The sequence below is a fragment of the Coffea arabica genome, chromosome 7e (genome assembly GCF_036785885.1).
Source record: "Coffea arabica cultivar ET-39 chromosome 7e, Coffea Arabica ET-39 HiFi, whole genome shotgun sequence".
In the NCBI taxonomy this organism is placed as follows: Eukaryota; Viridiplantae; Streptophyta; class Magnoliopsida; order Gentianales; family Rubiaceae; genus Coffea; species Coffea arabica.
In genome coordinates, this window is record NC_092323.1 from 4743115 (window position 1) to 4770930 (window position 27816).

Here is a 27816-nt window from a genome sequence, read left to right on the forward strand (position 1 = left end):
GTTGGGAGGTGGTTGAGGTAATCTTTTAACTGTTCAAACGCCTGTTGGCACTCTTCCGTCCAGGAAAATTTGTCAGCTTTCTTGAGGACTTTGAAAAATGGCAGTGCCTTGGAGGCTGACTGCGATAAGAACCGGTTCAAGGCGGCCAGCCGCCCTGTCAGTCTCTGGACGTCTCGGACACACCGTGGTGAGGACATTTATTGGATGGCCCTCACCTTGTCTGGATTTGCTTCAATACCCCGCCTGAAGACGAGGTAGCCTAGGAACTTTCCCGAAGTGACCCCGAGGACACATTTCTTGGGGTTCAACATCATTCGGGTCTCCCGAAGGACTTCCAGGACTTCCTTCAGGTCGGCAAGAAATGCTGAAGTTGTCTAGCTTTTGAGGAGGATGTCATCCACATAGGCCTCGACAGTTCGGCCGATCTGAGATTTAAAAGCTTGGTTGACCAAGCGTTGATACGTGGCCCCGGCGTTCTTTAGTCCGAAAGGCATGGTGGTGTAACAGTATGTGCCTTTGTCCGTATAGAAGGCGGTCTTTTCTTGATCCTCCGGACTCATCCCGATCTGGTGGTACCCTTTAAAGGCGTCAAAAAAGCAGAGGACTTCATATCCCATTGTCGAGTCCACCAAGGTGTCGACCTTAGGCAATGGGTAACAATCCTTGGGGCAAGCCTTGTTGAGGTCGGTGAAGTCGACGCACATTCTCCAGGCCCCGGTGTCCTTCTTCACCATGACCGGGTTGGATAACCAGGTCGGATATTGGACCTCCCGGATGATCTTTGCGGGGAGGAGCTTATCCACTTCTTCGCCAACAGCTCGGCTGCGTTCAGGGCCGAGGTGCCTTCGTTTTTGTTTGACCGGGCGGATTTGGGGATCGACATTCAGCTCATGTATCATGAGGTGATGTGGAACTCCTTGAACCTCCTCCGCGGCCCAGGCGAAGACGTCCCGGTACCTTCTTAGGAGGTCTACCATACCTCTTTTAACAGGATCGGGCAGTCGGGTACCAACGCGAACTGTCTGATCAGGCTTCGTGGGGTCCAGAGGGAGTTCTTCCACCTCATCCCCAGTTTCCAGCCTTGGGATCTTCTCAGCTCGCTGAGGATCAATGCTATCTATCGAGAGGATATTTGACCTCTTCTCAGGCCTTGCCCCGGAGGTTGATGGGGAGGTTGCTTGTAGAGTGGCGAGGTAACATTCTCGGGCAGCGCAGACGTCGCTGCTGACTTCGGCCACTCCCGCTGGAGTAAGAAACTTGAAGCTTAAGTGATAGGTGGAGTACACTGCCCGCAAAGCATTGAGTGTAGGCCGGCCGAGGAGTAAGTTGTACGGGGAGTCAGCCTTGACTACTACGAAGTTGACGGGGATGGTTCTGCAGCGGGGGTGACGCCCTACAGTTACTGTCAGAGCCACCATCCCTTCGGGGTGCACAATGTGTCCCCCGAACCCAACAAGAGGGGTCCTTACCGGGGTCATGCACCCCCTGGCCAGTTTAAAGCTTTCAAAGGTGCGGAGGTACATGACGTCCACTGAACTTCTCGGGTCAATGTAAACCTTTTTCACGATGTAGTTATTGGTGAGGATTTCAATCACCAAGGCTTCATGACTGCTGGAGGCGGCCGGGACGGGGTCACTAGGCCCGTAAGTGATCACTTCGGATAGGCGAGAATTGGCCTCGGCCTGGTCCGGGTTGGCTTGTCTGTAGGTCCTCTTCCGGGAGTTCTGGCTATCTCCTCCCGTCGGACCGCCGGCAATGGTGTTAATGACTCCGGCAATATTTGGCCCATATCCCAGTCTTTGACCTGAGGATCCATCTCCGGGTGGCCTTTTCGGCTCCCTAGGATCCTCGGGAGGTCGGCAACTGCTTCTTGACGTCCGCCTCTCATCACGGCGTTGGTCACCCCGCTTATCGCGTCGATTCTCATCACGCGAATGACCTCCACTTCGGCGAATGAACTGCTTGAGGTGGCCTTGTCGGATGAGGTTCTCAATCTCCTTTTTGAGATCGTTGCATTCCTCTGTTTCATGTCCGATGTCCCGGTGATACAGACAGTAGAGGTTCGAGTTCCTCTTGTCTTTGCTGCCCCACATTTTGGGAGGGGCCTTTCCGAGGTTGTTTTGTTCCATTACAGACAGCACGCGGGATCGGGAGGTGTTCAGGGGAGTCAGTGCGGACTCTGGGATGGGCGACTTCCCCTTAGAGATCCTGTCGAACACACTACGACGATCTCGGCCGGGACTCTGGAAACCGCTTCCAGTCCCAGCTTCACCTCGGCCAAGCTCCTTCCCTTTTCGGGGGTCGGCCCTTGGGCGAGCAGCTTGTACTTCTTTCTTCATGCGATTGAGGTCCTCGGCCTGTATGCCCTTTTCGACCTTCAACCACAGTTCGTGGAGTGTGCGGGAATACTTCTTGTGGATCCCCGTGTTGAACACTCCAGATACAAGCCCATGAGTGAATGCAGCAATAGTGACTTGCTCATTGGGCTTAGGTATTTGTACGCTTTCCTCATGGAACCTCTGGACGTACGACCGAAGTGACTCCCCCGGGTTTTGCTGCATATTCAGCAGATAAGCCGAGGTCCTGGTCGTAGGTCGGGAGGAGATGAATCGATGGAGGAATCTTTCCACCAGTTCCCCCAGGGTGGAGATGCTCCTAGGTTCTAATCCCCAGAACCATTTTCGAGCAGTGCCCTGGAGGAACACTGGAAAAGCTCGGCATATGATTGGGTCAGGGATGCAATATAAACGGAAAGCCGAGATGAAGGCGTGGATGTGATCCTCGGGATCACCTCGGCCGTCATAAGATGGTATAGAGGGAAGCTTGAAGTTTGGAGGAAGCCTTTCCTCGTTAATGTCATCAGTGAAGGGCGGGGCCCTCATATAATTCACCCCGGGTATTCCCAGGGGCCGAGGTTCCTCCTCGGGTCGTCGGCCTAGGAGTCCTCGGGAAAATGCCTTGGTCATGGAAGCTACCTTAGAAGTGGCCTTAGAAAGTGCCCACTTTGAGGCACTTCGGCTTAGGCGCCTTCCATCAGATTCTTCGTCAGATGAACCTTCGGGAGACCCATCTGATTTTCTTTTAGAGGACTCAGCCTTCTGCTTGCCTTGCCTCTTTAAATATCTCCCCAACTCCTCAAAGATGTTGGGATTCTCGGTTACAAACTCGGCCATACGCGTTATGGCCTCTTCGTTTGCGGGCTGAGTCCTTGGGGGCTCCTGCCCTTCTGAAATATCTTCCGGTTGGGCTGCATTGCTTTGCTCAGCACCAATGGTGAGAGCCCTCCTGCTCTTAGAACGCGTAGGCTTCATATTTTGGTATTCTCGCGCTTCCCACAGACGGCGCCAATTGAAGAAGTCGTTTTTGTCCTGCTGGAGTGGATCACCCGAGCTGGAGAAGACCTCTGATCCTAGGTGGTTGACTCAGACGAGGTCACCTGCTCAAATTGTAAGAGGGACTATAGTCCCCGGTGTAACTCCGAAGCTTAAGTCAGTTCGGGAATGAAGTAGTAATGAGTATAGAGAAGACTAGTATGCCTTTACCCGAAATTTGGCCGTCCCCCTCTCAGTAGAAGTCTTGAGTATTTATAGAGGATGGACAGGAGAGAGGGACTGCTTGCACAGGTCCCTAGAGATCTGGCAGAGTCAGCGTATCAAAGTGACTCAATGGACTCTGCAGAAAGGTGCGCCGGGACAGCTGTGTCAGTCGGCGCGTGTCAGAGCAGCTTTGCCAGAAATGTCAGAGGTATCAGAGGTGTCAGAGGTCATGTTTCACAACTCCGGTTGTCTGGTCACCATAATTGACTTCGGCTAAGTAAAGGAAAACCTTAGCCGAGGCTGTAATTAAGCCGAAGTCCTAACGCGATGGCGAACGGCCGAGGTGGTCGGAGCCTAAGAGACATAGGGCGGGACCCCAGCTCTGCCGAACTGGAAATACCCTCCTCACTATCTTCATGCTTCGTTTCTCTTGAAATTAAAAGATGTACTTCGCTTTTTTTTTTTTTGCATCGGAAACAGAGGAAACCTTATTCAGATAATCCTCTAAATTGGTCCTTTTTTTTTTGTGCTGCTTTTCAATTTACAGAGTAGACTGGTCACGTAAAATGGATAATCCTCGGATGGATTATATTTTCGCATGTTGTCCTTCAAGTGGGTGATCTCTGAGGCACTAGCCTATCATTGTAGATCTATGGTCTATGCAAAGAATGAAATTTACCAACAAAACAAACAAGAAAATGTGAATTGTATTTTAGACGAATCGATTTCGTACTGATAAACTGCATTGGATGGACAACCGACGTGTGACAATTGAAATAGTAAATCATTTAGCTGTTCAGCTTTCATCAATTGATTGATCTTTGAATATTCCATTCTCGCTATATTCAATCGGCAGCTTGCAATTTCGACGCCATCTTCATTGCAAGAGCCTACAAAAACAAATGACCATGCTCCATCTGATTAGTTTTGTCGTTACTCTCCTTCTTTCATGCAGATGTACAGCAATAATTTGCTGCTTATCCTTTAGTAACACGCGTTTACTAGTCCAAGGATAAAGAAAGGGACAAGCTCAGAGAGAAAACGAAAGGCATTACCAAGAGCCTACTATATTCCAGAAATCCTGTGCAAGCAAAGTCCGAATACTGGAATCAACAGCCTTTGGCTCCTTTCATTTAGTGCAAAGATGAAATCAAGATTTCGACCATTGTCTCCTATCATTTACCACTCATACGTGACCTTTTCATATTCAAACAGGGTACGTAGTACATTTATTTGGTCTGACAATGATTTAGTTCTCGTATTTTCTTGATCTAATTGAGCCCTTTCTTGGATAGATTAAAATATAAAATAGGAGTGGCGTAGAAACTGTCAATTGACCAAAAAAACAAAGAAGTTGAGTCCGAATACTGGTAACGGATCATTTCTTTCTTTCTTCTCAATCATTCAAAGGCCCCACTGGCAATGAACAATGCCTTGCTTGCAACGTGCGGAAGTCAGGTCTTACATAAATTATCTTGCAATTGTCACCCTTCCCTTGTCACAAGTAAAGTAAACAACGTAACCTCCAAAAAGGAATCCAATCCAATCATCATCATCATCATCATCATCATCATCCCCTCCTCTTCTCGTCGATCTGAATCCTGGTGCAAGCAAAAACACCTCAGCCATGAGCCGACAGCCAAACACCCGCCTCTGGGGTGAGAGTTGACTATTTTAATCTAAACTCCCGGCGTTTCAGTTTCCACCCGATCTCCTCTATTGGGCCGGTTAGTGAAAGTCAAGGTACTAATTATTATTGTTATCCGCCAGAGTGGCAATTGACCAAGTTGCCAGCAACTAAATTAACGCGGTTAAGCTTTAACCTATGCTGAAGAAAGTCAGACGAAAGGTCGTGACTGCGATCACAAAGCCCTTCAAGAAAAAGGGTAGAAAAACCCCTCCTCCTCCTCCCCCAACAGAACCAGAGCCAGCCCCACCATCGCCTGCTTCTCCTTCTCCACCTCAATCTCCCACCATGTCACCACCCAAGAGGAAACACACACAACCGTTCCTCTTCCCTCAATCCCAATCTGTAGTTCTCCCTGATCCCTCCACCTTCTTCTCACCCAACCTCCTCTCCTCCCCACTTCCCACGAATTCTTTCTTTCAGAATTTCGTCCTCAAGAACGGTGATCAACCTGAATACATCCATCCTTATCTCATTAAATCTGCAGTCTCTGCCCTCACCGTCTGTTACCCATCTCAATCCCACAACTCTGCTTTCATTTACCAGATCTTTAATGCGGATCTCACCATTTCTACTTTGAACAATCCCAACCCTAATGCCACCCACATCATATCTTCCTTCAGTGACCTCAGTGTCACGTTGGATCATCCTTCGAGCAATTTAAGGTTCTTTCTTGTGAGGGGCAGTCCATTCTTGACTTGCAACGTTATGGGCAATGTTGCGCTCTCAATTTCAACCATCCACGCTATTATTGGCTTTTCTTCTAATGCATCCCTCACCAAGTACACCATCAAGCTCAATAACAATCAGACTTGGCTATTGTATGCTTCTTCACCCATAAGCTTGACTCATGACATATCTAGTATTACTTCTGGTGTGTTTACTGGGATTATAAGGATTGCTGCATTGCCAGATTCTGATTCAAGATCGGAAGCGATTCTTGATCGATTCAGTTCTTGTTATCCACTGTCTGGTGATGCTATTTTCAATAGGCCATTTTGTTTGGAGTACAAATGGGAGAAGAGAGGATGGGGAGATTTGCTAATGCTTGCACATCCTCTCCATCTTAAGCTTCTTTCAAGTGGAGATTGCTTTCTCACTGTCTTAAATAATTTTAAGTACAACAGCATCGATGGTGAGCTGGTAGGCGTTGTTGGAGATTCATGGTTTCTGAAAAGTGATCCTATCTCTGTAAATTGGCATTCGATAAAAGGTGTTCGGGAGGAAACGCAAGAAGAAATAGTTAATGCTCTTATCAAGGATGTGGAGGCCCTTAGTACAACTTCCATATCCACTACTTCATCTTATTTCTATGGTAAATTGATTGCTAGAGCCGCAAGATTTGCAGTGATTGCCGAAGAAGTGTCTTACCTTGATGTGGTTCCAGCTATTAAAAAGTTCTTGAAGGATACCATTGAGCCTTGGTTAGATGGCACATTTGGGGCAAACGGGTTCTTATATGATCCAAAATGGGGTGGAATTGTGACTAAACAAGGATCATTGGATTCTGGGGCTGATTTTGGGTTTGGAATTTACAATGACCACCATTATCATCTAGGCTATTTCATTTATGCAATTTCTGTGCTTGCAAAGATTGATCCTTTTTGGGGGAAGAAGTATAGGCCCCAGGCTTACTCAATGATGGCAGACTTCATGAATTTAAGCAGGAGAGCAGATTCTAGTTATCCACGTCTGAGGTGTTTTGACTTGTGGTTATTGCATTCTTGGGCTGGAGGATTAACAGAGTTTGCAGATGGAAGGAATCAGGAAAGCACAAGCGAGGCTGTAAATGCATACTATTCAGCGGCTTTGATGGGGTTGGCCTATGGAGACACCCATCTTGTTGCCATTGGATCAACTATTGCAGCTCTAGAGATTCAGTCAGCGCAAACATGGTGGCATGTGAGAGAGAACGACGCTCTATATGGAGACGAATTTACTAGAGAGAACAGAGTGGTTGGCGTCTTGTGGGCTAACAAAAGGGACAGTGGACTTTGGTTTGCTCCACCCGAATGGCGGGAGTGTAGGCTGGGAATTCAGGAGCTGCCTCTGTTACCTATAACCGAGATTTTGTTCTCGGATGTTGAGTATGCCAAAGAGCTCGTGGAATGGACGTTGCCAGCTTTGGCAAGGGAAGGGGTTGGAGAAGGGTGGAAGGGGTTTGTCTATGCCTTGGAAGGGATTTATGACAGAGAAGGTGCTTTGGCTAAGATCAAGCAACTGACTGGGTATGATGATGGGAACTCTCTTACAAATCTTTTATGGTGGATTCACAGTAGAGATGATGGAGAAGAGATGCATGAAAGAGGAGGCAAATTGTGCTGGTATAGTCACTATCATCACTGAATTCGTGAATCCAGTGAGCTGATAAGTATAATAAGACGACTCCAACATGATATTATGTGTACCAATAAAAATCCGAACTAAAGAATTTGTACCTCACCCGATCGTTACTGAGAGTTTATATCTTCGCTTTATAGAAGGAGAATGCGTGTTCATTTGATCTTGATCCTTGTGAAGCAAAAGGGAGACTAGACTTGATCTGCATGTAGAAATCATTCTGTTTGGGAATTATTATGCTCTTTGTGAATTGTAATTGCTTCTCCAGTGTGTACAATATTCATTTTAGGAATCATACACCAATAAAATAATTTATCTGCAAATAAACAAACCCAACTTTGTACTAGTAACAAGTTACAACTGCAAATGCCCCTCTTTAGCAAGACACGACAACTGCAAAGGTCTCATTTTTTTTATGCTCCTAGACTGTGGAGATTCAAGAATTTGTCCATGCTGCTTGGATCACTACTACCCTACCCTTCGGTCTTCAGCATTTGAAGTAAGGCCTCGTTCCATGTATCAATGGGGCCAGGAAGGCACCAATGGGCACAATCCGGGTTCTTGATATTTGCACTAGCCGGATGTCCATAGTGACTTGGGTGACCATCCGGCCTCAGCGTCATCATTTCAGTGACTTCTAGCATCCTAAACTTGGGTCCCCTAGTTTTCCTCGCTTCTGTCTCTGCAGCTGTTAACTCTGCTACTTGAGTTGAATGAAGCTCCGAAAAGTAGTCACTCAACTTCATTTCATGTTTTGGAGTTGGCCTTGTTCTGGAACAAGTCCCACCTTCATTCCAATATCCATTCTCATAATGGGACGGCGTAAACGTCCTCAGGAACGTAATCCCTTTAAATTTCTCTAGATTCAGCAGCGTCCTAAACGATGTTCTGAAGGCCATTTTGTAGCCGTAGAATACATCAAGGTCTGTGATGTTTTGTTTTTTGCAGAGGTAACAACCTACAAGCTTTCCCTTTTCATAGTACATGAGTGGCCTAAGGAACCACTGTCCAGAGGAGATAATCAGAAAATTGAAATTCTCGACTTGAGTTGCCCAGGTCTCATCAACCTCATCCAAGTAGACATTCATCCTAGTGAGGTTGACGTTGACTTCGGCATCTTCTGATCTAACCAGATGGAAGGACCAGTAAAATGCTAATGTGAAATTGTATTCTGCATAGAACCACAGCCTAATTTTCGCAAATGGGGCATGTGCTACTATAGTGGGATCGGCTACCTGGAGGAAGGATTATACAATGTGGTAGTTACAGCAACAGAAGTAGGCAATTATTGATTTCCCCCCAAACCCTCCCCACCCACACGCACCAAGTACGAGGAAATAAGAACAAACAGTCGAGATCGGCAGCACTTACACTGGCTAACATGCAGAGCAACGATTGCAGCTGGTTCCTAGCGAGGGAATCACCGATGAAGGCCATGGATTTTCCTCTCATGAGTTCCAAAAACTCGGTTGCATCAAATAAGGGCAGCCCGCATTCGTAAGGCTTCCACCTCCACTTCATAAATTCCGTGTCCGGCCGGCCGAATTTCATGCAGTTTTGCCGATCATCCATCTCACAGTTAGTGGCATTTGTATAGTAAGGCCCTTCGGCGTAGGGAACCCAGTCTCCAGAAAATAAATTGCAATGGCCCTTTGAACTTGTGCCGGTAGAATTACCAACATTTCCGCTGGAAGGCAATAAACTGTAGTAAACAATAACCCCCTGCTGCCCTGGGGAAAATGAGTAGTTATACAAGCAGAAAAGAGTGGTGAGGAGAAGAGATGATGAGATGAACAAAATCAAAGGCTTGGGATTATCAGGACATGGGCTGGCAAGTGCAGCAGTGATTCGAGGCTTCATTCCTGTAGCTGGATGCAATGATTTCCTTCAGAGATAATCCCGGGGTCCTCCGTACTTCGTATGCAGAACGGCCCCGTGATTTTGGTGTCCAAGGAACTATTTTCCTAGTGATTAGATAGGTCACAGGAGTGCCAGCTCAACCGGTGAAAACTTGCCCTAAAGTCGTCAATAAAAATGTAATGGAATCATGGAAATTCTTTCTTTTTTTTTTTTTAGGAAGAATTATGGTAATAAAAATGCTTTGCATGTTCCAATTTTTTGCTTGATTTAATTATCAGCAACTATAACATGCCATTCTGATTACTATAATTATTACCCTTTTTCGCATTTATATATTCTTGTACAAGTAGGTTGCTTCTAACAAAATGAAACAGCTAAGTAATAACTTTAAATAATCACTCGGTTTTCTCTACCCCTTTTTCTTTGACTTTAGTTATCAATTGGCACCGTCCACCCGCCGGAGTAACATCAAAATTCCTTTCCATCTGAACCAAGTAATTACCGAGTACCGACTACTTGGAGGAAATAACCGGTTGGCATTTGCGCCAGAGGGCGAAGTTTGAGAAACTTCTGTATGGTTTAACTTGACCGCGTCCACGACTACCAAGGATAGCCTTTCAATTGTTTTCAACTAAACACCGACACATTGGACCCTGCTGATACTGGGAATTACCAAATGCGGAGCATTGATAGCGTCAGCGACCGGGCTTCCTTGGCTTAATTGGTTTTGCACCGACAAAGCCCGCCGGCCCGCAGGTCGGGTCCATATTCCATGACTCGGGCCTCAAGTGATGGAGAAATATCAAAAGATTAAAATAAAATAAAAAAAAGAGGGATGCTTTCTAATTTCTCAAATTCTACCATAAACGAGGCACAGAGTTAATCTCGAGTATTTCTTCCAAGTAAATTAGAAACATTTGTGGGCTGCTTGTCCTTTTCCTCTCCCTCCAACTTCTGGTTTCACAAAGAGTGATGAACAGGAGGGACGTCAATAAACATATAAAGCAGACTGACTGCGTTCTGCTCCAATAATTCATATCCGTTTGGTTTGTAGCATATGAATCAAGGTCTGAATACAACTTCTCCAATATACGAGACAATTATAAGTGTAACAACCTGGAAATCTACAGAAGGGAAGCTAACTACGGAATACTTTACAACATCAATAGGCAAGGCACAAACACACTCAGAATGCCAGCCTAATGAAAACCAAGATGTGTAGAGCTAAAACATAAACCACGAATGCCGACCTGAGCAGCATTAATCTCTGCAAAGTCTCTGTGCGCCCGCCAATTTGAGGCTTGTGATGGGGATCAACTATATAATCTGAAGCAGCAGGTCCCTTGCCAGAACCAATTCTGCCAAATCTATTTCTTGCTGTATTATTTACATCAGCACCGCTGGTCTCAAGGCTCCTTGATAATGCATTTAGTCTTTCCAACTCCATTTCGTTTAGATGAATTTCACTCACAAGGCGTTCTGCCTGGGCCTAAAAGAAAAGCAAAATACAACTAACCATTTCCTCTCATAGTCACATGCGAACAAGCAAAGGTGACAAATAGCAAGCTTTGCAGTATTCCCAGAGCATAAAACCTCACCTGTTTCACCTCGAGCTGCTCAATAAGGCTATGAAGTTGTTTATCCAACATTTTCTCCCGCTGAGCTGAAGTAAACCATATCAAGTTCAATATAGTTTGTTCAGTAGAATGACACAAAAGATAGTTAACAACAGCTCCCAAATTTTCATGAACCTATTAAAATATGATAGCAAAAACTCAAGACCATACAACTTTAGTCTATGATTCTTAAGTTGTTAATTTCAGACCAGAAGCAGCAAATAGTGCGCAAGGAATGCAAAGAAATGAACATATAAATAATTCCTCCCCTTTGACACTCACTCTAAGGGTGCTCACAAGTGGCTCCAGTTTAATCAAGTAGGTACATTTCAATAATGTTAAGTCGGTACAACAACAGTCTGAGAAGTGAAAATGATAAAGGACTTCGTACAATATTCATTAACCTATCATGCCTTAAGCTAATATTATGCTGGTACAGTGAACATTACCAACAACTTAAGCCAGAGAACAAGCAATAAAAACAAGATCAGGTAGAGAACTCAATGAATCAAGCACAAAAAGACTAAAACTAATATCATCTGGAAAAGGTGAAGCAGTACATACAGAAACAACATATTATCATAATAACCTCCTCTAACATATTTTGTTCACCTCTGCTGTTTACAATGCTCACACCTTTACAGGGAAAGCTTCAACACTGAGGTGATAGTGTACCCTATAAATGCAAAGCTTCATGAGCCCTATAAGCACTAACATACATGGAAATATGAAAAGATTCATATAAGACCAAATATTCTGACATTCTGCATTTAAGACTGGAGTAGTTGAATGATCCCAAATATTCTGAGTGTTCCATACCTGGAGAAGGTCGCTTAGCTGCATTTTCTTGTACCTTGGCCCACTTTTTCTCCAAGTCTTGAACGATTTCTTCAAATGAAGCCTAAAAAGATACTCTTATACAGTGACCAATATTGTGATTTCAGAAGTCTGTAAAATCATATAGCTTAAAAAAAAATAAATAAAAGAAAGGCCATTCTAGGAAGGAAAGCAAGAACAAACTAGTTCATTTTTCTTGTTCTCCAACTTATCCAGTAGCGCAGATTTTGCATCTTCTGCAGCTTCTTCATCTTCATCCAGCCTGTTGGTTTCTACAGATGATTCACTGGACCGCTCAAACTGACTGGCAATAACTGCAGCTTGCAAACTTTGTAACTCAAATTCCAGGTTCTTTTCAGTTGAGTCCAATTCCTGCAAATCATTTTTGGAAAGAAAAGGAAAAAAAAGGGGAAAGGATTTATCTGTGAGCAAACCAGGAATAACCCATTTCAGGCATTGAGCCACAGATATAATTAACTGTCTGAACATGATTAGGTGCCAAAACTTTTTTGTTCAAACAGAACCCAGACATTCATATCAATGCTCATAATGAGGACGATATAACAAAAGGGCCTGGCTGTGCGAATTTAGTTATGACTTGTTATCAAGATTTGCTTAGTCATAGTACCAGTGTTGCAACTTTAAGACTAACCTTCTTCCCACTAATGTATATTTTGAGCTACAAAGCAGAACAGAGAAAAATCATGATCACCCCTACTTGACATGTTAAACAGACACATTTGCTTAGTCATAGTAGTAGTGTCGCAACTTTAAGACCGAACGTTGTTCCCTCGAACGTATACTTTGAGGCTAAAAGCAGAACAGAGACAAATCATGATCGCCCCTACTTGACATGTTAAAGAGACACCCACAAGCACACATTAACTGGCACCTGACGCACCTTCAACTCAAGCAACAAAAGTAAATATTGCGCAAGTCCATTACCCGATGAAACTCACGCAACAATAGCTAGATTTCAACAGCAACCTGCAACTACACCCTCCTTCCCTGGACATAAACTAAAAAAACCGCCAAGAAAACCCAAACCAAAAAAAAAAAAAAAGAGACTCTCCATATAACAAAATGTTGTTACAACAAGTTCAGAATGAAAATTAATAGTAACAAATTTGCCCATTATAAGAAAAGAATTATAATTCTCCATTTTCATGCCAGCTTCGAAATGAATATAGATGGAATGGGCATAAAATGCCAGCTTGAAAACGTAGTTCTCACCTTCAGCTTATTCTGAAGCAAATCTGCTTCCTGAAACCTCTCCCGTATCTTATTCTCGCAATTTTCTATAGTCTTTTCATACTCAGCATTTTCTTCTTGCAAAGTAAATTCTCTTAATTGCACCTGCATTCACCCCAGAAAGAAAATTCAGATTTTGACCTACTATTTATTATTCGGCAAAATCCACCCACAAAAATAGCATAAACAAGCATGAACCTGTTCTTTAGTGGTGGAGTGGGCGTTTAACTGAAGGGCGAGGGCAGCGTTAGAGGCTAGGGAGTGGGCATGGAGGTGGGGGAGGCGTTGAGAGATGTCCGGTGGGGGCAATCCAAGCCGTAGATCTTGAATGGAACGGCGGAGAGAAGAGGCTTTTCGGTCCAATTCTTGGACATAAGTAAGCTGTTCCGGAGTGAAAATTAAAGGGATTGAATCAGCATTGTCGTCTTCCCCGTTGTCATGCCCTCCAGCTCCGACCACGTCCGCCGCCCATGCTAACAATCCCGCCATGTTTTCGTGTCTCCTTCCCGATCGCCGATGGATTTTGATTGTATCGGATTACGACGGATGGCGAGGATGAGGTTTAGAAATTAGAAATCAGCTGACTGACAAAATAGTTCAAAACGTCTCACATTTCATATTGAATTTTTTCATCTTTTGACTCTTAAAATATTAATTTTACCTCCCTTCTAAATTTTAGTACTAAATTTTCGATCACTTTTCAACTGGAAATCACCAATGAATCCCATTTTTTTTCAATCACTTACATGCAATCATTTTTATGCACAAATAAATTAAATTCCATTTTTAATAGCAAAAATAAATATGAATAGGGTCAAATCTCACTTTGAAGGAAAAATGAATTATGGCTTCATCAAATCTATAGGGATAATAATGAACATAAATCAAATAATTTGTTTAATTACAAATAGGATCTAATTTTTTTATACTTTAAAAAATGACCATGTAAGGGTCACTTGCTAGATTCAAAGTAAAAAGTGACAAAAAATTTAGGTTGAAACTAAATTTAACCAATTTAATTTTATAAGAAACATAAACTTATTATTTTAAAAGTAAAAAACAAAAAATTCATTTAACAAAATGTGAGATACCTTTTAAATGATTTTCCTTTACTCTAATCCCTCCCTACGGAGATCATAGTTCACCCCCAGTTTTTAGAAATAGCCAATTTAGTCCTTCAACCACCCAATATTTAAAGCATGGGTGGCAACATGTGCACTTCATGTGACAACCATCCAAGAAAGTCATTTGAAAAAATGAATCCCTTCTTTCTGTCTCTTGTCCCTTCTTTCTGTCTCCTGTACTTCTCCAAAAACAATAAGAAACCTAGCGAAGACTTGAAAAAAAAAAATCTTTTTTTTTTTCTAACAAGAAAAGGGTGGGACATGATTTAGTGAAGGTTTTTTTTTTCAACAAAAGAAGGGGAGGCTTTCCATGATGGACAACAACAGACGCCAATTTATACAAAAAGGCTGAATGGTGCCTATCAGCTACCTGTCTTCAATTTTCTCATCCGTTGAACGACATTTCTTCCTTTTTCTTTTGGGTGACATTTGTTGATATCAGGTTTACGTACTTGTCTCTATTTATGTTTGATAAGCTCTAGGACGTAATCGAGCCAAATCGAACTCGAATATTGCTATACTTGAATTCAACTCGACTTATATATAACTAGACTCGAACTTGGCTCGAGTTCGATTGAGCCTAAAAATTGCAACTCGAGACTTGCCTCGATAAAATTTTTTTAAACTCGAAACTCGACTCGATAAGACTCAATCAATGGTCAAGCCTTATGAAGTCGAGTTTAATCAAGCTTTTTAACTCGACTCGGAAAATGTATACTTGTAAATTCAATATAAATTATACCCATAACGGTCATTTTATAATTATAATACATATATATTATTTAAATTATATATATATTAATTAAATATATCTACTCGTCGAGCCACAAGCCGTAAATTCCTGACTCGAACTCGACTCGAAAGTATATTCGAGTAGTTCGAGACTCTACCCGAACTCGATTTGACCGAGTTCAAACCAAGTTGTTGACCGAGTTACTCGATAGTAACTCGACTCACTTACATCCCTAATCAGCTCCACGAAGATTTTTGTGCCAACTTCATCCGTAATTTCATTCTCAGAAGCTATCATGGGCGTAGTGCACAGGCATAGGGAGATTAGCCTAACAAAGTTGAGATAGTCCCTGTATTTAAAAAAAAAAAAAAAAGGGGGGGGTCCGTTGCTCTGTGGATGAATTAACTTCCATCCTTGTGGAATTTCTGCCTGTTATTAGGGATATCTTCTTCGAGTCTTCCATCACATCAATCCACATTTCTATTTCCAACTAAAAAATAAATGATGTCTAGGGAAGTACATTCTAATGCGTTTGCGTGGTTTGTTAGTTTATCAGGTAATACTGTGCAAATCTAATTCGGTGGAATTTAAGGTCAGATGTCGTTCACCATTTGTAGCCAGGAAAAAGCCTTCAATGTTAGGTGCCCCTTTAGAAACCTAAAAGGGAGAAAAATTTGGCACCCTTAAAAGTATTTTAATAGTTCTTGTTTTCATTAAATAATAATGGCTTTGTTTGGTAGATAAATTTTTTATCAAGTTTATCTGTTATAAGTTTTTTAAAAACTTTAATTACAATAATCTCAAAAAAAATTTTAAAAATTTTAAACTATAGACTTCAAAATATTAAAAAAAAAAACAAATTTCAAAATTTTTTTAAAAACTTCTACAGTAAAATTTTAGAAAAATATCCAAAAAATTCACTTGTCAAACGGGGTCAATGTCTACTGATCTGGCAACTAAAACTTTGATATTCACATTAAGGGTGCCAAGTGTCTGCCTGTTAGCAAAAATTATGTGTCACATATATTCTTGCACCTCCCACTAGCTACTCTAGGTCGGCATTTTTCCTCTTTAGGGATTTAGGGTAGGTACCCTTGATGCGCCTTGAAATTATATCCATCAAATTAAGAAAATCCTAATGAAACTTGCCTCAAGTTCGAATGGAGCAAAGCATAATAAATTTGAGATTTAATTAATTTACTGCCATGACCTTAAAGGTAATCATAATAAATTCATATTGAAATTACGTACTCGTTGTATTTATATATAAGGCAGTTCAACAATATTGTCAGTAATCACAGCTTAGTCTCAGCATAGAAAATTCTAAAATAGATTTTGCTAAGAAAATTAATTATCAGTAATTATAAAAAAAAAAACTTTATCACTAGTACATGCTATTAACTGTGTTAAGCTCTATATATAGCCTAGGTCAACACACATGAATCTAAAGTTTGTTTGGATTGTAACTTTTTGTAGTAAAATTTTGAAATATTCACTCGAAATATTTTTTAATTATCTTTTATTTTATATAGATCATATCGTTATAGTGTTTTTTTTTTTTTTAATAAAAACTTGCGATCCGACGGGTTGTTGAATATTGAATTTTGACCTAAAACAAAAGGTTGTTCAAGGAAGGCATCCGATGTTGACTTTTGTAGCCATGTAGTAGAATCAGATCATACCTTTTTTTTTTGACTCGTAGATGACAAGTTAACAGGCAACCTCGTGCCAAGTGGCACCTACTCTTCTCCATCAACTAACATACCTCACCTGCTGCAGGATTGGCATGCATGCGTTCATATCTCTTGCCTTAAAACCCATGCTTTGAGGGAAGCCAGAAGCAGATCGAGAGATCAGATAGATCATACCGATCATCATGGTGATGAAGGGGTGTAAGGAAGTTGCATTAGCAAAAATGTCTTTCCCAAAAGCGCCACTGGTTTTGTTGGATGGAGAAAAAGCCGATCGCAAGTCTGTTGGCAACGCTTTTGCCTGCTATTCATACTCGCCGGAGAGACGAATTGTATGCGTCACCAGCGCCAACTCGTGCTTGGGTGCTCACTTGGCCAAGAAGCTATTGGCTCGTGGTTACCTTGTTCGAGTCACCATTCAGAATCCAGGTAAACATACAAATGACATGCAACGCACCCAAAACTTGCCAGTGTGTGTGTGTGTAATGTAGCTGCAACGTCAATTCCATATGAACAATCGCAAAAATGGATCTGAGTACAGCTTTGTAGGCAGTTTACAATTATTTTGGGAAAAAAGAAAGGCTATTGCTTTTAGCATGAGTTCATCAACTAAGTTTAAAATCCGACAAATAGTTAAAAGAATTGATGAGAATGAGCATATGCACGTATTACCCACTTTTTTTCTAAGAACTTTTTATTATTTAGGCTACCAGATTTAGTTTTACATAATTGCATTCTTAACCAACTTCGTAAGTTATCAAGCTCGAGAAATCCTTTCCCCTAATGATCACTTCACCAAAAGATTTCGAGAAAACTATTTGCAATGTTTTCTACACAGACAAGAGGAAAGCAAGCTGGACAATAATAATATGAGAACAAAATAAAAATAGCAGATTTGTTTCTCCGCAACATAGTTACGTTTTCTCGTTAACGCTCTTTCATTCCATTATTTTTGGAACCTGGCAAGAGGAAAAATAATAATGTATCTTGATATTCATGTTCAGACGCAACAAGAGCAAAAATTATGCTCGTTCTTTCTAACTTCATTATCTCTGGTAGATGCTGCTAATTCGGTAACTTGTGAGCAGGGAATTACGAGGACATGAAGGAGCTCCTGAATGAAGAAGAGATAAGCCAATTAGAGAGTGTGGTGGTGGCAAAGATGGGAGATGTAGAAAGTCTCTGTGATGCTTTTAGAGGTTGCCATGGAATTTTTCACACCTCCGCTTTCATTGATCCGCGTGGAATATCTGGTTATACGGTTAGTTCTTTTGTCTTTTCTTTTTTTTTCTTCCTCTCCTTCTTCGAGCAAAAAACGGCTATTGATCAGCACCACTGAAGTTTGATTGAATTTCTAATGGAAGTAAAACACGTCTTTTTGGTAGTACTACACAACAACATTTTCTTTCTATGTTAAAGAAAGAAAGAAAAAAAAAAGAATCACTTTGAACATTTTAGGAACGAATGGCATTTCTTGAGGCAGAAGGAGCAAGAAATGTGATTGAAGCTTGCGGTAGAGCTGCATACTCGAAAAGATGCATCTTCACCTCTTCCCTTCTCGCAACTTTCTGGAAGGGTGACGAAAATGACACTGGACAAGTCAAAGTAGATGAGGGTTGTTGGAGTGATGAGGACTTCTGTAGAGAAAACAAGGTACTAGTTAATTTAGCTACCTCGCTTGATTCGTCACTAATTTCATCCAGAAAGGGTTTTAATTAATCTTTAAGCGTGACCCCCATTTATATCAAGAACAGCTATGGCTTGCCTTGGGTAAAACAAGAGCTGAGAAGGTTGCTTGGAGGAAGGCACGAGAACTGAAGGTCAATCTCGTTACCCTCTGCCCCAGCCTCCTGATGGCTCCATCATTCCCAAATGCTCTTGTTGAAACCTCGATTCCTTACCTTAAAGGTAAATATATATACCACGCGGCGGTTGACTAAATTAACAGTATGGTTTATGTTTAGTTAGATAGCTCTCCTAATTGAAATGTACTTCAATCTCTTGATTTCGTCTCAATAAGGTGGGCAAATCATGTTTCGACGAGGCGTTTTAGCGACTGAAGATGTGAATGAGATGGCAGAGACACATGCGGGCGTTTACCAGGACATGGATTATGGGGCTTGTGGACGATATATTTGCTATGGAAAAATAATTACAAGATTAGAAGAGGCCATTCAACTTGAGAGTAGCTTGAAGATGCATGGCCTGCTGTCTGGAGAAACTGCAGGTCAACTAGTCTCTGGGGAAGCTGACGGGATCCCTCCTAACCTTACTAACTCCAAGCTCACCAAACTGTTGGACCGTGCTTCCCGGCGGGTATCTTGCCATCCGTCCCAATCACTTCTAACTTCTAAGTTCCTAACCTAACTCCTCTGGTACAAAGGATTGTAACGTATTCTCCTATACGTTCGAGGAGAACCTGTACAGTAGTTAATTTTCCTTGGCAGAGCCGTAGAACCCTGCATGAGGAGGGGCTTCGGGTTCCCCCCGAATCAGCATTCATGAATACAAGTCCATGATGGAAATTTAAGTGTTACCTCATTTTATTATTCTACTAGGGGGAAAAGCCCACGCAACGTGTGGGAGTTTAGTGCCTATAATTAAAGATGATTTATAATTATTATTTGGCATTTTCTAGTATAAGGATTGAAGTATGACAATTTTTATTATGTGATATTAAATAAAAAAAATCATAAGTTACATATTGAATTAAAAATATATAATATGCAATAAAACATAATTATAAGATACGATCAACTATTTTGCATCTAATCTAGTATAATAAAAGACCTATTTATATCTGCTCATGCACTTTAGAGATATTAAAATTTGTTGTTTAGTTTGAATTTGATCTTGATATGAGGGCAATCCACCACATTATCTTGTCATATAAGTGAGATTTGAACAATTAGCATACTTGAAGAAATCATTGCTCGTGAAATTTCGGTTCTTGCAAGCCAAAATCTTGAATTTATATTGATTCCAAGGATATATATCATCACGAGGCCTTCACATTGAGCAAGCAATTAATTATAATTTATTGTATGATTTAGGACATATAGCAAAGCATCTCCTTCTCGATAGGGGTTACAATCACGAAATATTAGTTTTGTGTTAGTTGCAAAGATATACAACAACTAACATGCTAATTTAGAGGAATAATTACCTCAAAAAAGTACTAAAGCATCTTAATCCACTCAATTTAAGAAAAATAATTAAAAGTAATGAGATACATACTTTAGATTTGTAGCCAAATAGTTTTAAGTAGATAGTTAAACATATTGGCAAATCAGATGAAGTGAAAAATTGTCTAAATGGAATAGTCAATAAAGTAGCAAACGATTTGAAAATCACCCTAACTAATAGTTAAAACAACAAAAGAAGTAGATGCAATCTATAAATGGGAAAATTTATGATGATAAACTTATTTTAAACCATAAATAACAATTAACAAATGTGGTCTCTTTCTTATCAAGCTTGTCTAACATGGGCAATTGAATTAAAATACTAAAAAATTATTGTATATACAACTTACAATATTACAGATTTTTACAACAAAAAGTAGATTGGTTAAAGAAAACATACCTATTGAAAAAGGTATTACAAAATAGGGAAGAATAGTAGCTAATGTAACAACATCCGAATTCAATATGCTGCATGACTGTGGTGGAACAAAACCTATAAGCAAATGAAATGAATTTGAATAGATGGGGGTTACTATAATAACGGCCAAAAAATCAGAATTCTCTACTAATTGATATTAATTGTGTCTTAACATCTATATATCATAACTTTGCAAATAACTGATGAGAAAGGCTTTAAGAAATTAAAAGACTTAGATGTTAATACAATTAAATGATTAGAATGGCTTTTATGTAATTTCACTAAAACACAAGATGAATTCAGTTGTACCCAATGTTTAATCGGATATCAAATAATGTCACATATCAAACTCACCCCTAGCTTTAAATGTTTAAAAGGACATCCAAGTAATTACAACAAAACTAAATTAGTTACAATGACTCATATTCAATACTCTAATTGCACTTCAAACACTCTCACATTTCCAAAAAAACCCCACCCTTGCGGTTGAAATTCAAGCCCTAAACTCATTCTTATATAGTATAAGGATTCTATTAGGAGAAATCACCTCATTTTATTCTACTATTTCTTCAACCATCGATAAAATAATGATCTTGCAATGGTCTTTCCAGCTTTAGCCCTCGGTGAAATAAAATGATTTCAAATTTTGTAATTTTTTTTTTTTAAAAAAGTTGAGACCCCAGGAATTAGAGATTTTTATTCGAAAATCCTTTTTTCCCCTCCCCAGCTCCCGCTTCTTAAATTTCACATTTTTCTTGCTTAACAAAAGTGAAATCAATGAAAACTAAATGAGTGAAAACGCACTGAAATTATCGTTTCTCCATCGTAATTAAAGAATGAAGCCTCACAAAAGCACGAGAAGAAAAAACCTCTATGAAGCCTCCTCCCTTTTTTTTCCATCTCCATTGTCATTGTGAAAGGCCCCTCGGTCCACTACCGACTGTTCCAATATGATAGAAGAGGGACTTGTCACTTTGCAAGTTGTAACATAAAGAGCTCCGCATTAGAATATAAAACGAAACAAAGGGTGAGCTGCGGCACATTTGCATTTTCATTATAGGATTGGAAGAACGTCATGGCAGAAAATGGACTAGACTTCTACCCATTACATTTCATTTGAGAGGATTTCTCTGTATTACACTCCAATAAATTTAATTAAAAATATTTTCAAAAATCACACCGTTCATAATATATTTCATTATTGGTATTAGTCGTACGTAAAATTTCATGTGAAATTGATTAAGTTTTACCCTCTGATCAATGATTAAAATTTTGTTATAATTTTGACACATTTTCACCATTCAAATGTTTCATGAAAATTGAATGCCAAAGTATTCATAAAAGAATATTATTTTTTAGTATGTTGACCTAGAGATCAAAGAAAAAGTGATGATACAATCGGATGAATTTATGAAGTTATAAACTTTCTCGTCGAGGGCTACTTAAGTTTTTCCTCTGTTTTTTTTTCCCTCTATTTTGGATAGGTACCATTTTTTTTTAATCGTGATGGAGAAAACATATAGTCCCCATACCAAAGCCAAGTTCCAATTCTGCTTGGTCATTGTCACTCTATCTAATCCCAAGCGAGTGCTACATGTTGATTGTTGAGGGACCAAATTACTTCATGGGTTAAAATATGAAGAGCCTAAAAAGAATTTGTGAGAACGTGAGGGACTACTTTTAGCAATTCGCAAATGGAATTTTAGAAAAGTTACCTAGTAGTACTAATGGGGTTGAAGTGCAAGATTCCCTTCCCCTTGCTGGAAACGTGAAACTAGTTGGGTTCCGGCCGATAAAGTAAAAGAAAAAGAGCAATAATTGCAAGTAAAAGGTAGAAAAACATCGGAAGACTCGCCGAAACAAAGAAGAGGAAAAAAAGAGGGTAAAGAGAGACGGAAAGAGGGGAGGAGGAGATGGGAGAAGAGGAGGATCCACAGAAATTGAAGAGAATAGCGGCGGCGGCATACGACTACGACAACGACCCTAGATGGGCGGACTATTGGTCCAACGTCCTCATCCCGCCCCACATGGCCTCCCGCCCCGACGTCGTTGAACACTTCAAGCGCAAGTTCTACCAGCGCTACATCGTAAATGAATCCACTACTAATTTGCTTCTTCTCTCACACTTGCTCACTTGCCCTTTCCCTCAGTACTCTTCTTATATCTGAAATTGTATTTCTTGAAATCCATAAATTTTTCTTCAGCTTGCAATTTATTCCTGCTGTTTATCCCCATAAACGAGAATATGTGATTCAATCTCACGTTCGGGTTACGGTAATATGTCTATAGATATTAGGTTTTCTTTATTGATTTATGTTTCAATCGGATTAGCTTCCTCCTCTAGGGAGTTTCTTGAGGATTTTAAGTTTTTCTTTTCTTTTTTTTTGGATTTCTTCCTAGCTCGATGGGATATTCTGTGATGGGCAGTTTGGCTTTCTTCAAATTTTCTTCAGTTTCGTTCTTTATCTGGGTTACGCTCTATGCGGCAGGATCACTGCTCTTGCTTCAGCATTCTCATCCGTTTTTATCTATTTTGACCTCACTTGGTGCATTGTCAGATTGTTCTTTTCCGCACTTCTTTTTCCCTCTCTCTTCTTCTTTTATATCATGTTTCACTCTGTAAACAGCTTAGCGACGTTGGCGTTTGGCGTTGTAACATGCGTTGTGCTTTTAAGGTGGGAAATTAGAATTGAAGCGTCGTGGTATTTCCAGTGGCATGAAAAATCATGCTTAGTGAGCTGATGTTTATTATCTTCCAACTTAATAGTTTACTTTTTGTGTCTACCAAGAAAATGGTAATGTGATGAAACTTTAGCAATGAAGTGTAGTTTATGGGCCGTTGGTCGAGGAATGCTTTCTTCCTTTGGATGTGGACAATGTGACCGCATTTTGAATTTAATTATAAGCTCATGAATTCAGACTAATTGCATATTATGTGCCTTTGTTGCATGTTGGCAGTTAGACCTTTGTATACCGTGTTTATAAATATTTTCCCATCCAGGACCCTGATCTTGTTGTTGAGCCGATGTCTACTAGCAGTTCCTCTCAGGCAGCAAGACCATCAGCACAGCAAGCATCATCATCATCTTCGTCAACTTCACATGACCAGTCACGACCCCGTAATGCAGGTATTTAACTTTCTTTTTCTCCATCAATACATGGAAAAGAGTTAAAAAGTTTCCTTTATAAGTTAAGGAATGAGGATTCAAGCAACTCTGTATTTTTCTTATACTCTTAAGTCAAATCTGATTTTGATATTCTCAGATGCATCATTATTGAGATCAATTTGATTCACTCTGCAGGGTCAACTGGAAGAACATCTGGTGCATCTACAACACAAACTCCTAGTGCAACATCTCTGCGATGGGATCGGCAAACTATACAGTTCTCAGTCAATGCTTGGGTAGTTGATTCTCTGTATAGCATAGTGCTTGCTAAATGGTCTAACATCCTACGCAAGTTGCTAACTTATTAAATCTTTCTGTCAGGTCTTGGTTGTGGCAGTTCTTGCTATTTTTCCACTTGTGCCAAGGGATCTATCCATGAGGGCATTTCGGTTAGCCTTCGTAGGGACTGCTTGCTCGTCCCTATATTCATTGTACTCATTATATGGGGTAGTTTTTCAGCTTTGATATTTTCAAATATTTAATTTTGAAGTTAATGCATTTTAGTTTTTCTATGATGCTGCTTCTCTAAATCGTTATGGTATTCAGAAACCCAGAGCATGGAATATGCAAGCGGTGCAAGTGTGGTTTCAGTCAGTATTTGTCGGCAAGGATTTTATTTACTTCATTTACTGCTTGACATTCGTCACCTCAAATCTTTACCTCAAGTGTAAAACCACTTTCATTTGCATTGTTAGTTCTTCCTTTTCTGCTTTGGATGGATAATGTGGCACCATGGAGTGTACTTATGCTCTGTCTCTTCCTCTTTTTTTCTGTTTTCTCAGTTGCTTTGATTCCAGTATTAAGCCGAGCGCTTGAGCATGTTGCCAAGTTCCTGAGGCGAAATTTTAGCCGATCAACCTTGTATAGGTACAAAAATATCTCCCTGGTCTTCCTCCCCTCCCACCCTTCTCCTCTTCCAAGGGGGAAAATTGGCTAAGAAATTGCATATGGAAATGTAAAGTTAGGATGAAGTGTGTTAACATTCGCTAGGGTCTGAAAGAGAATGATCTTTCCTTTCCTCAGGAGAATCATTCCTTTCATAAAGACTTTTTAATGCAACAATGTTACACTTTCAGTAGTTGTATGTGACTTAGTTTATTGGATTGCTTGTAGGAAATACTTGGAAGATGCTTGTGTTTGGGTTGAGTCAAACACAACAACCCTTAATATCCTGTCCTCACAAGCTGAAATTGGCAATGGCTTCCTTCTTATTGTTTCACTTATCTCGTGAGTATCTCATCACATTTCCCTTTTTCATGTTGGCATAAGCTTCCATTGGGTTTTGCTTGCATTACATTATGTGAGTATTGTTTCATTTCCCTGGTGACTGATACATGCAATTTGGACATGCAGGTGGCAGCGCAATATAATACAAGCATTCATGTACTGGCAGGTTAGTCTCATTTCTCTCATCTCATCCTGCGAATAACTTTGGGTTACGTTCTTGGGGAAGTCCAGTGTCTTAATAGCTACTCAAGTTTGGAATTCTTAATAAGAGCAGCCAGCTATAAATACTGAGCTACAGATCTCTTTAACTTGAGTGATCAATTGTAGCCACCCTCCTCCCTCCAAATGAAAGAAGAGGGTACCAGTTTAATAATTTGAGAGAGGCTTACTTGTTAGAGTGCTTTATTTGCTTAGTCTTGGATTTGGATTTGTCTCTAGAATCAGGGATCTGGTTGTGTAGGTGAATTTCATGACGTTATAGCGCATTTAGGACTGTTGGATACGTGCAAGATACAGAGTGTGGCCTTACCGAATATGCATATACTAAACCTACTACAGATGCTGTACTTTTTGATGAGGAATATTCTTCAAGCTATGTTTTAATGTGATCTGGCAGACTAGTTAATGCCCTAATGTCCAGCTATAGTCTACTTCAAGTACTGCAGAAATTCTTGTTGTTTGGGTGGGGGAGAGGTGATTGCTGTGTTTTAGTTGTATTCTGTTGGGTTTGAAATCTTTTGTTGTAGTTTGAGAGTCTGAATATGATTTTCAAATTCATTCTGGGCCTACTTGAGTTTGAGAAATAAGATGAAGTCGCCGATAGGACATTACTGATTTTAATTTAGCTGGTGGTCAGTAGTATTATTTAATGTTGCTTCCTTCTTTAATCATAGTTTTGTGGACGATGTGAATATCTTTGAACTCTCTTTGTTGCAGCTTCTAAAGCTCATGTATCATGCTCCTGCAACTGGCAATTACCACCGAAGTGCTTGGGCTAAGATTGGGAGGACTGTAAATCCACTCATCCATCGCTATGCACCATTCTTGAATACCCCTATTTCTGCTATCCAGAGATGGTGGTTCAGGTAGAAGCATCGAGACCAGAAGCGGAAAATGCAAGACAATAATGGGGCTACTCTCAATGTTTTGTCAGGGAAGAAAGATGCAGCTTTAGATATCTCATTGAGCTTCCACGTTCCATTAAAAAGTTTACCCATAACCAGATATGCTACTTTTCGTATATCCAGAGGAATGTAAACTCCCATTATAAGCAGAATTTTGTCTAATTTTTCCATCTTACTATGTATTCTCATCTTTGACCTCCTTTAATCATTTCTATGAAAGTGACGTGAGGTTTATGAATAGATTGTTTGGTTGCCAATGGCTTGATGGTCTGCATTTACATGAATACCATTTGAGAAGGTTGTGCTTGTTAAGGACACGGTGGTTCTACGACGAGCCTAGGAACAATTATGCAATGCACTGGGTAGTCGTGGCTGGTATTTTTAATTGGGAGCTTGCTATTACGAGCTGTGTGAAGAATTTGCTCATGTTAATTGTTGCTTCTTCCGCCGCCCCCCCGGGGGGGGGAGGGGGGAGACCTACATTGCTTCCTGTAGAGACGGTTTTTTCTCTGTATTCTGGCATTTCCTGCAAGGTCGTCAGGCGGGCCTGTGAGGTTGACGATGGATCAGCTGAGATGAGCCGCGTGGGTTTCTGCATTACAGCTCAAGGAGTGGTGGTCCACTACTACTGTAGTGATAAGTTGATCGAGTTCCTACATAGTACACTTAAAAAGGGACGAGGAATGGTAGTTATGACAAGTAAACTGCACGAAGCTAGAATGGCGGTTGCCTTGTCTTTATCAGCATGGGACCAAATTAGTGTGGTGGCTTTGCCTCGTTCGTTGGACCAAATTGGACACCGCACACATGTATCTGCTTAGCCATTTGGGGAATCTAACGGAAAGCGATTAAGGATTGTGTTCTGGTGGCGGTGACGTAAACGCCACCACACTAATTGTGTTCCATAAAAGTCTGAGATGGTGATGGGTGAATCCCAAGCGTAACTTCTGCTTGCTTCCACGAAAGGCGCCGCGGGGGGTTTTACCGACCCCTTATTATACTCTTCGTGCTTTTCTAGTAATTAATGTGAATACCCGTGCTACGTACGGTGCCTACATTATTAAAAAAAAATTACAATCTATGGAAGAATTTAAAAATAGTAAAATATTATAATCACGGACACATGAAAGTATATTTTAAAAAAATGAAACTTTGTAACAATAGTTCAATATATGATAAAAACATTTCCATTATTTATAAACGATCATTTCGATGAAGGTTGGATCCTGAAAAAAAAAAATAGAAATCTATATCATAAATTGAGCGACATAAGGGTCCAATTAAATATAATTGAATATTTAATTTGATAAGTAAATGAAATACTTACAGACATTTTGCCTTTGATTTGATAATCTTCTACGAAGGTGTAAACATTCTTCACACCAGTCAACTCTGAGTACGAACGCCAGTATTGGAGATTTAATTAATTCTGTTGTTTTTTGTGGAGTTCGCACTATAAATGAGAATGCACGATTTTTGCATGAATTAATGTGTTGGTCGAACAATGCACCTCCACTTTTCTGACAATTAAAAGCATACATAGTTCAAAATTATCTTTTGTTTTAGACAGTTTGTAAATAATATTGTGTAAAAAAATATACATATAAATAATGTATACCTTTGTTTTTAAATCTCTAAAATAAGAAGCATCACAACGAAACATGAATCGTGCATGCCTGTCTTGAAGAGCGAGGTACAGGTTATTACTGAAATCTCTAACTTCTATGTTAACATTGCATCTGTTAAAGTGTTAACTTCTATGTTATCACTGAGATGGTGATGGGTGAATCCCAAGCGTAACTTCTGCTTGCTTCCACGAAAGGCGTCGCTTGGGGTTTTACCGACCCCTTATTATACTCTTCGTGCTTTTCTAGTAACTAGTGTGAATACCTATATTATATATACGGTGGTGACATTATTGAAATAAAAAAAATTAAAAGAAAGGGTGAATTGAAAAAAAGTAAAAAAAAAAGAATTGTAACACAATTAAAATCTAAAATTTGTCTAGCAATAATTTGAA

The 27816-nt window shown here is 40.4% G+C and overlaps 6 protein-coding genes across 6 annotated transcripts; 3 read left to right on the plus strand and 3 right to left on the minus strand.

Moving 5' to 3' along the window:
* Positions 1-374: 374 nt before the first annotated feature.
* LOC140011083 (uncharacterized) lies at positions 375-3311 on the minus strand. The gene has a single exon (XM_072059222.1). The coding sequence runs from the start codon at positions 3309-3311 to the stop codon at positions 375-377; it is 2937 nt and encodes a 978-aa protein (XP_071915323.1).
* A 1912-nt stretch (positions 3312-5223) lies between these two features.
* Positions 5224-7819, plus strand: LOC113700976 (glucan endo-1,3-beta-D-glucosidase-like). Its single transcript, XM_027221404.2, has one exon. The coding sequence runs from the start codon at positions 5362-5364 to the stop codon at positions 7567-7569; it is 2208 nt and encodes a 735-aa protein (XP_027077205.1). The 5' UTR covers positions 5224-5361; the 3' UTR covers positions 7570-7819.
* A 27-nt stretch (positions 7820-7846) lies between these two features.
* On the minus strand, positions 7847-9559 carry LOC113700977 (protein trichome birefringence-like 19). Its single transcript, XM_027221405.2, has 2 exons — positions 8935-9559; positions 7847-8798 (listed from the first exon to the last, which is right to left on the minus strand). The coding sequence occupies exons 1-2, from the start codon at positions 9421-9423 to the stop codon at positions 8037-8039; spliced, it is 1251 nt and encodes a 416-aa protein (XP_027077206.1). The 5' UTR covers positions 9424-9559; the 3' UTR covers positions 7847-8036.
* An 856-nt stretch (positions 9560-10415) lies between these two features.
* On the minus strand, positions 10416-13764 carry LOC113702289 (uncharacterized). The gene is made up of 6 exons (XM_027223418.2): positions 13326-13764; positions 13110-13232; positions 12060-12248; positions 11859-11940; positions 11022-11086; positions 10416-10912 (listed from the first exon to the last, which is right to left on the minus strand). The coding sequence occupies exons 1-6, from the start codon at positions 13614-13616 to the stop codon at positions 10610-10612; spliced, it is 1053 nt and encodes a 350-aa protein (XP_027079219.1). The 5' UTR covers positions 13617-13764; the 3' UTR covers positions 10416-10609.
* A 3026-nt stretch (positions 13765-16790) lies between these two features.
* On the plus strand, positions 16791-19211 carry LOC113701453 (cinnamoyl-CoA reductase-like SNL6). Its single transcript, XM_027222116.2, has 5 exons — positions 16791-17104; positions 17764-17936; positions 18134-18328; positions 18430-18583; positions 18696-19211. The coding sequence occupies exons 1-5, from the start codon at positions 16861-16863 to the stop codon at positions 19040-19042; spliced, it is 1113 nt and encodes a 370-aa protein (XP_027077917.1). The 5' UTR covers positions 16791-16860; the 3' UTR covers positions 19043-19211.
* Positions 19212-22016: 2805 nt separating this feature from the next.
* LOC140011120 (uncharacterized) lies at positions 22017-26036 on the plus strand. Its single transcript, XM_072059379.1, has 9 exons — positions 22017-22365; positions 23280-23406; positions 23581-23681; positions 23767-23892; positions 23992-24112; positions 24228-24312; positions 24559-24672; positions 24799-24838; positions 25609-26036. Exons 1-9 carry the CDS (start codon positions 22192-22194, stop codon positions 25759-25761), a joined length of 1041 nt encoding a protein of 346 aa, XP_071915480.1. The 5' UTR covers positions 22017-22191; the 3' UTR covers positions 25762-26036.
* Positions 26037-27816: the final 1780 nt, after the last annotated feature.

Coding starts and splice junctions, on each gene's coding strand:
- LOC140011083 (XM_072059222.1), bottom strand. CDS start 3,311: ATGAAGCCTACGCGTTCTAAGAGCAGGAGGGCTCTCACCATTGGTGCT.
- LOC113700976 (XM_027221404.2), top strand. CDS start 5,362: ATGCTGAAGAAAGTCAGACGAAAGGTCGTGACTGCGATCACAAAGCCC.
- LOC113700977 (XM_027221405.2), bottom strand. CDS start 9,423: ATGAAGCCTCGAATCACTGCTGCACTTGCCAGCCCATGTCCTGATAAT. Junction 8,799..8,934: donor TGCTCTGCATGTTAGCCAGT/GTAAGTGCTGCC, acceptor TCCTTCCTCCAG/GTAGCCGATCCCACTATAGT.
- LOC113702289 (XM_027223418.2), bottom strand. CDS start 13,616: ATGGCGGGATTGTTAGCATGGGCGGCGGACGTGGTCGGAGCTGGAGGG. Junction 13,233..13,325: donor ACTCCACCACTAAAGAACAG/GTTCATGCTTGT, acceptor GGGTGAATGCAG/GTGCAATTAAGAGAATTTAC. Junction 11,941..12,059: donor AGAACAAGAAAAATGAACTA/GTTTGTTCTTGC, acceptor GTATCTTTTTAG/GCTTCATTTGAAGAAATCGT.
- LOC113701453 (XM_027222116.2), top strand. CDS start 16,861: ATGGTGATGAAGGGGTGTAAGGAAGTTGCATTAGCAAAAATGTCTTTC. Junction 17,937..18,133: donor GTGGAATATCTGGTTATACG/GTTAGTTCTTTT, acceptor TGAACATTTTAG/GAACGAATGGCATTTCTTGA. Junction 18,584..18,695: donor CTCGATTCCTTACCTTAAAG/GTAAATATATAT, acceptor CGTCTCAATAAG/GTGGGCAAATCATGTTTCGA.
- LOC140011120 (XM_072059379.1), top strand. CDS start 22,192: ATGGGAGAAGAGGAGGATCCACAGAAATTGAAGAGAATAGCGGCGGCG. Junction 23,682..23,766: donor AGTTCTCAGTCAATGCTTGG/GTAGTTGATTCT, acceptor TCTTTCTGTCAG/GTCTTGGTTGTGGCAGTTCT. Junction 24,839..25,608: donor AAGCATTCATGTACTGGCAG/GTTAGTCTCATT, acceptor TCTTTGTTGCAG/CTTCTAAAGCTCATGTATCA.